Source organism: Numida meleagris, unplaced genomic scaffold, assembly GCF_002078875.1.
Source record: "Numida meleagris isolate 19003 breed g44 Domestic line unplaced genomic scaffold, NumMel1.0 unplaced_Scaffold358, whole genome shotgun sequence".
Lineage (NCBI taxonomy): Eukaryota > Metazoa > Chordata > Aves > Galliformes > Numididae > Numida > Numida meleagris.
The window spans coordinates 55,357-62,800 of NW_018364583.1; the positions used below are offsets into that span (position 1 = coordinate 55,357).

A 7,444-nucleotide genomic window follows, 5' to 3' on the forward strand; every position below is an offset into this window, starting at 1 on the left:
TGGGGAGCCCGGAGCTGCCCGCAGAGCCCTCCTTGCCCGGTGGTCCCCATGGGGGTGGGGGGTGGGTGCCCGGTAGTGCCCGGGGTGGCGGTGCCATGCTGTCTGTCACCCGCAGAGTACCCGACCTGCGGCCCCCACGAGTTCCGCTGCGCCAACGGCCGCTGCCTCAGCAACAGCCAGTGGGAATGCGACGGCGAGTTCGACTGCCACGACCACTCGGACGAGGCGCCCAAGAACCCGCGCTGCAGCAGCCCAGGTTCCCCGGTTGGGGGGGGCCGTGCTCGGGTCCAGGCAGCAGGGCCATGCTGCCGCTCGCGCTGACGGCCGCCTCTCGCCCCGCCGCAGAGAGCAAGTGCAACGATTCCTTCTTCATGTGCAAGAATGGGAAGTGCATCCCGGAGGCGCTGCTGTGCGACAACAACAATGACTGCGCCGATGGCTCCGACGAGCTCAACTGCTTCATCAACGAGTGCCTCAACAAGAAGCTGAGCGGCTGCTCCCAGGAGTGCGAGGACCTCAAGATCGGGTACAAGGTAGGGACCCGCCGGGGCGATGCCGCTCTGCACCCCGGACCTCGCAGCACGAGCGCCGCTTCTGCTCCACACTCTGTGCCTGCGTGTGCTGCTCTTGTTCCCCCCCCCTCCTCCCACCCCGGTGCTGTCTGCGTGCACCCACCTCTCCCATGGGTGCTGGCCCTGGCTGTGTCTGACATCCCCGGTGCCTCCTGCAGTGCAGATGCCGTCCCGGCTTCCGGCTGAAGGACGACGGCAAGACGTGCATCGACATCGACGAGTGCTCCACCACCTACCCCTGCAGCCAGAAGTGCATCAACACCCTGGGGAGCTACAAGTGCCTGTGCATAGAGGGCTACAAGCTCAAACCCGACAACCCCACCAGCTGTAAGGCTGTCACAGGTCAGCGGGGTTAAAGGCGGGGGTGCTGCCGGTGCTGGCGTGGGGAGGACCCACGGGGCAGGGAGGGGGGCAGCTCCGGCCCTGACCCGTCTTCTGATCCCTTTGTGCAGAGGAAGAGCCCTTCCTCATCTTTGCCAACCGGTATTACCTGCGGAAGCTCAACCTGGACGGCTCCAACTACACTCTGCTCAAGCAGGTGCGGGGCAGGAGGGGAGCTCCAGCCTGCGGGGTGGGGTCTGCAGCTGGGGGGCGTCCAGAAACCTCCCAGCACGAGGGTGTGGGCTCCTGGCTTCCCGTGCAGACAGTGGGCCCAGTGCAAATCCATCCCTCGCTATGACTATGCACGAGATCCTGTGCAAACAGCTCGTCTGTAGGGACCCTTACCGGTCAGGGGCTGCGCAGCAGTTGTGGGTGCTTTGAACTCCTCCACTGCAGGGACTGGAGGGGCTGCTGGGGGCTTGCTGGTCTCGCGAAAGCCCCCCGACCCCACGCCGGCAGGTGAAACTGTTTGGGTGCTTCCCTCTTCCTCCCAGGGCCTGAACAACGCCGTGGCTCTGGATTTTGACTACCGGGAGCAGATGATCTATTGGACAGACGTCACCACGCAGGGCAGCATGATCCGCCGCATGCACATCAACGGCAGCAACGTTCAGGTGGGGGACGGGGATGGCTGCTCACGCTGTGGGTGGTGGTGGTGGGGTTCTGGGGCGGGGGGTACTGCCGCCTGCGTGGTCCCAACGCGTTGGTTTTCCCTCGCCAGGTTCTGCACCGCACCGGGCTCAGCAACCCCGACGGGCTGGCGGTGGATTGGGTGGGGGGCAACCTGTACTGGTGTGACAAAGGCCGGGACACTATCGAAGTGTCGAAGCTGAACGGAGCGTACCGCACCGTGCTGGTGAACTCGGGGCTGCGCGAGCCCCGGGCGCTGGTGGTGGACGTGCAGAACGGGTGAGAGCCTCTGGGATCTGCCCCTCTGCCCGGGATGGGGCTGGTGGTCCCCTGTCATGGTGGGGGTTGGGGGATGGCCCTGCCCCCCTGCTCCACAGGACGCCCAGCAAGTCTTGCGTGTGCGTCGGGCTGGGCTCAGCCCCGCTCTGCTCTACCATTCCCTTCCCAGTTACCTGTACTGGACAGACTGGGGAGACCACTCGCTGATCGGGAAGATCGGCATGGACGGCACCAACCGCAGCGTCATCGTCGACACCAAGATAACGTGGCCCAACGGCCTCACGCTCGACTACATCAACAGCCGCATCTACTGGGCGGACGCGCGGGAGGACTACATTGAGTTCGCCAGCCTGGACGGCTCCAACAGGCACACGGGTGAGCGCCGCGCGGCCCCGCTGGGCCCTGCCGGGGTCCTGAGCTCCTGGAGTTGGAGCCTGGTTTCTGGGATGGGATCCCCCAGCTCCCATTGATGGCTCCTGGCAGGGCTGACGCTGCGGCACGGGGTTGAGGGCAGGTTGGGGGTCTGGGGGCGGCCCCTCGGTGAGCCGCCCTCTCCCCCGCGCAGTGCTGAGCCAGGACATCCCGCACATCTTTGCGCTCACCCTCTTCGAGGATTACATTTACTGGACCGACTGGGAGACCAAGTCCATCAACCGAGCCCACAAGACCACGGGTGCCAACAAGACGCTGCTGATCAGCACGCTGCACCGCCCCATGGACATCCACATCTACCACCCGTACCGCCAGCCCGACGGTGAGCTGGGGGGGCCGGGGGGGTCGGCTCTGAGGAGCAGCCAGGGAGCAGGGCAGGAGGGCCAGCACTGGGCACGCTGTGCCAATAGGGTCTGAAGGTGCCAGGCAGGGAGGAAGGGGGTAGAAAGGCAGATGTGTGCTGTGAGTCGGGGGGGGGACTCCCCCTGGGTCTGACTCAGCTCTCTCCCTCTCACCTTCCCAGTTCCCAACCACCCCTGCAAGACCAACAACGCCGGCTGCAGCAACCTCTGCCTCCTGTCGCCGGGCGGGGGGCACAAGTGCGCGTGTCCCACCAACTTCTACTTGGGCAGCGACGGCAAGACCTGTGTCTCCAACTGCACGGCCAGCCAGGTAACGTCCCGCGTGCATGCCCCGTTCCTGCACGGTTTCACCGTGCTCCAGCATGCTGCGGCTCCGTGCAAGCACCGGGGCAGGCGTGGTGCATTGGGCGGCGGTGCAGGCGTTGCCTTCTGGTGCAGGCAACACCTCCCTCCTGTGGCACTTGGCAGCACATGCAGACTGTGGCCGTGGGGTGCAGCTTTGCAGTGATGCTGCTGCCCACCGCCCTCCCCAAAGCCCAGAAGTGGGACCCAGGGCAAAGGGTTAGCGCAGGTCAGGGTGCTGAGGTACGGGAGAGCGTGGGAAGGGATGGCACAGAGGTCAGAGCCCTTGGCAGAGGGGGTTCCTCGGGGTCTTCCCTTCACATCTGGGGTCTCCTTCTGAGCCGCCCTCGCGGACTTGTTCTCGCTCTGTCGCAGTTCGTCTGCAAGAATGACAAGTGCATCCCTTTCTGGTGGAAATGCGACACCGAGGACGACTGCGGGGACCGTTCGGATGAGCCCGAGGACTGCCGTGAGTGCTCTGCTTCCACTGCTGGGCTCTGAAAGCTTTGCTGCTGCCCTGCCATGGGGACAGCACTGGTGAAGAGGAGGGTCACCTCACTGCAGCTCAGTGCCATACCTCGTCTTCCCAGCCGGGGCTGTTGCCCCACGGAAGGCAGCAGCCTAGTGCTGCCCCTTTGCAGCCAGCAGGGACCCGTGTTCTGGTTGCTGAGTGCTTGCTGAGGACCCCAGAGAGGGGAAGGAGGGAGGTTAGGGTTTGCCCTGGAAGTGCTCCCCAGAGCAGACATTTCACCCCATCCTCCTCTCCCCACAGCTGAGTTCAAGTGCAGGCCAGGGCAGTTCCAGTGCTCTACCGGGATCTGCACCAACCCGGCCTTCATCTGTGACGGAGACAACGACTGCCAGGACAACTCGGACGAGGCCAACTGTGGTGGGTTCTCCCCTCTCCTCGTGACCCTCAGACCCCAGCAGGGCTCCGGGAGCCCTGTAAAGCGGAGCTGCTGTCAGCTTCCAACAGTGCCACCTCCCTTGGCAGATATCCACGTGTGCCTGCCCAGTCAGTTCAAGTGCACCAACACCAACCGCTGCATCCCCGGCATCTTCCGCTGCAACGGTCAGGACAACTGCGGGGACGGCGAGGACGAGAAGGACTGCCGTAAGTGGGATGGGGAACGTGCTTGAGCGAGGAGCTCTGCGTCTTTGGGTTTTGCCTTCCCCTGTTCTCTGGGTGTGGAGCTTTCTCCTTCCCCTGCTCTGCTCAGAGCTGTTTCCCCCTGCTGCCCTTACTGACACCGCTGTTTCCTGGTAGAAACCAAATCCTCGCGTCCCTCGGAGCGGCAAGGTCAATATTTGCTGTGGCTCTGCACCGAGCCTTCTGCACAGCTGGGGGGGCTCATCTGTCCTTCGCCCTGCCTCAATGCAGCTGGGCTGTGCAGAGGAGCACACAGCGGAGCCCTCTGGGGCTTTGCTCCCCTTCCCTCTTGTGCATGTGGTCACCAAGCACTCCTGGTGTGATGCCCAGAGCATCTGTGGGATGGATTTGGAGGGATAATATCGTGGGGTGGGGGCTGGCTGAGCCCTGCCCTCCTGCTGCCCCTCCTGACTCTGCCTCCCCCCGCAGCGGAGGTGACGTGTGCCCCCAACCAGTTCCAATGCGCCATCACCAAGCGCTGCATCCCCCGCGTCTGGGTGTGCGACCGCGACAACGACTGCGTGGACGGCTCCGACGAACCCGCCAACTGCAGTAAGAAGCCTGCGCAGGGTGTGCGTGTGTTTGTGGGGGGGGGGGGGTCCGGCCCCTGGGAGCTGAGTCCCTGCTCGGTCCCTGCGGATCTGCTGGCGTTGCAGGCTGCAGGCTCTGCCTGGATCTGTGCTATAGTGATGCTCCTCCTGGATCCTGCCCCCTCTGTGCAGGGCGGGGGTGATGCAGTCAGCTGCCAGGGCCAAAGCGTTCGGGAGCCCCGAGGAGAAGGAAAAGTGACAGGGTGGTGCTAGTGCCCCCTCCCCATATTCGTGTCGCCTCGTTTCTCCCCAGCACAAATGACGTGCGGCGTGGACGAGTTCCGCTGCAAGGACTCGGGCAGGTGCATCCCAGCGCGCTGGAAGTGCGATGGGGAGGACGACTGCGGGGATGGGTCCGACGAACCCAAGGAGGAATGCGGTGAGCGAGGGCTGGGGCCGGGGAAGTGAGCCCTGAGGGTCTCTCGTGTTCCCCCATCCCCACAGCAGCCTGCCTTGGTGCTGCCCTGCGTGCCGTGGGACGTCTGCTCCTTCTCCTGAGCCTCGCGATGTGGGAGGGCAGTGAGCAGCGCTTCCTGCTCTGCTGCCTGGCTCCTGCTCGCACCTGCTGTGTGGGCGATGCTGATGCATGCCTGTCTCCATCCCTCCCAGACGAGCGCACCTGCGAGCCCTACCAGTTCCGCTGCAAGAACAACCGCTGCGTGCCGGGCCGCTGGCAGTGCGACTATGACAACGACTGCGGGGACAACTCGGACGAGGAGAGCTGCAGTACGTGCTGCCCTCCCACCTTTACTAGCCCATGAGCTCAGAGGGAAGGGGGCACTGCAGGTCCCCCAGAGCCCTCCACCTGCTCGTGGTTCAACTCTGCACGGGATGGGGAGCATTGGGCCAGTTGGGGCTGGTGCTTGGGAGCAGCTCTCTGCCCTTGGGCAGGAGCTCCACAGGTGTGACTGATTGGTCCCACAAACTCCAGGAGCTCATGGCTGCTCTGGGGAGAGGCCAGAAGTGGTGACAGGGGAGAGGAATGGGCCAAAGCCCAGCACCTCCAGGCAGCAGTGCCCTGCCCAGCACCTGCAGGGCTCGCGGACGTCACCGCGATGGAGCAGGGCACGCTGCGGAGCAGCTCGGCTTTACGCCAGCACCTTGCACTTTGGCTCCGGCTTGGCAGGCAGTGCCCTTTGAGGTGGTTTGGCTGAGGCTGTGCTAACACACCACCTCTGGGAGGGGGCTGCAGTCTGTCTGGAACGAGCCGGACCCAAGTCACAAACCTGGACCTGGACCAGGTGTGCAGGAGGATGGCTGGTTTGGAGAAGCAGTGGCAGAAGCTGCTGCCCCTTAACGAGCTGCTGCTTGTTAACAGTGCTGTGCCAGCACTGTCCTTTCGAGCAGCAGGGACTGGGACTGTGCGTGGCCGATGCGATCCTTGGGGTGCTGCTGGTGGTGGTGGGCAGGACCCCTGTCCCCTCCCTGCTGCCCTGGGACAGCGCTGGGGCTGGCAGACAGCCCTGCAGACGCAGCCCCTCCTGTGCCAGCCCAGTCGCCCACGCACCTCTGTCTCCCTGCAGCCTCCGGAGTGTGAATTTTTTCTTTTCAGTTGTTTTCATGTCGTGTTTTTGAGTTCGTGCCATTTCACTTCATCTTATGTTTTTTTCCATTTTCACACTGTCGTTATGGGGCGCTCAGAGGTAGGTTCCTGCCAAAATCTTTTAATTCCACGTACAGTCTCCTTAAAATAAATGAAGATGTTAAGTTCCAAGTGAGGGCAGAGGGGTTGGGACCGGACCAACCCTGGTGGATTTGCAGAGCAGCAGCAGCAGCATCTCCTCCGCAGTCAGGATGGGTCCAGCCCTGCTCCCTGGCACCGCCAGGGCCCACGCATGGCTCAGCCTTGGCCCCGCAACCTGTGACCCTCTGACACTCTGACTGTATCCCCTTTGCCCCCAAACACCCTCTGTTGGCTTCTGCTCTCCCAGTGTTTGCCTGGTGCATCCTGCACCTCTGTGTGGGGGGACCTCAGCCCCAGTCCCCAGCTGTGCGCCCGCGCTGTCCCCAGCACCGTGGGATGCAAATGTCAGTCGGCTCGTGCTGTCTGCCTGGAGGCTGCTGCCCTTGCTGCCGCGCTCAGGGCTGCCCTGTGCTTTGTCCCCAGCACCCCGGCCCTGCTCGGAAAGCGAGTTCTCATGTGCCAATGGCCGCTGCATCGCCGGTAGATGGAAGTGCGATGGGGACCACGACTGCGCGGATGGCTCTGATGAGGTACGGTGCCGGGGAGGGGAGCAGCACCCCGTCCTGCCCTCAGGTGGCGGTGGGGACCCCTCACCCCAACTCCTGCCCTGGATGAGGCTGTGAGGAGCTGGGGGCTGAGAGCCTGGCCCTGGCTGCCATTATGGGGCAGGAAACAGCCACAGCCTGGGCTGTCCCTGCTGACCGCCATCCCTGGACCTTTCCCTGCAGAAAGACTGCACGCCGCGCTGTGAGTTTGACCAGTTCCAGTGCAAGAACGGGCACTGCATCCCCATGCGCTGGCGCTGCGATGCCGATGCCGACTGCATGGACGGCACTGACGAGGAAGACTGCGGCACCGGAGGTAACAGCAATGCTGTGCTGGGAATGGGGCTCAGCCCCAGAGCAGCACACAGGCATGGTAGGCTGACTGCAGCCTATCTCAGGCCTAACTCGGGCCTACCTGTGGCCTAACTCGGGCCTACCTGTGGCTTAACTCAGGCCTAACTCGGGCCTACCTGTGGC

The 7,444-nt window shown here is 63.9% G+C and overlaps 1 protein-coding gene across 1 annotated transcript in view; it reads left to right on the forward strand.

Annotated features, from left to right (window-relative positions):
* LRP1 (LDL receptor related protein 1) overlaps positions 1-7,444 on the forward strand; it is a gene marked incomplete at its 3' end in the record, with an annotated part of 30,377 nt that overhangs the window by 17,871 nt on the left and 5,062 nt on the right. The window contains 17 exon segments of the mRNA XM_021383232.1: positions 116-256; positions 346-533; positions 731-914; positions 1,025-1,110; positions 1,448-1,567; positions 1,675-1,862; positions 2,032-2,237; positions 2,428-2,616; positions 2,818-2,966; positions 3,374-3,467; positions 3,771-3,887; positions 3,993-4,112; positions 4,578-4,700; positions 4,992-5,117; positions 5,348-5,464; positions 6,846-6,952; positions 7,151-7,283. Coding sequence (XP_021238907.1) covers positions 116-256; positions 346-533; positions 731-914; positions 1,025-1,110; positions 1,448-1,567; positions 1,675-1,862; positions 2,032-2,237; positions 2,428-2,616; positions 2,818-2,966; positions 3,374-3,467; positions 3,771-3,887; positions 3,993-4,112; positions 4,578-4,700; positions 4,992-5,117; positions 5,348-5,464; positions 6,846-6,952; positions 7,151-7,283 — 2,388 coding nt within the window.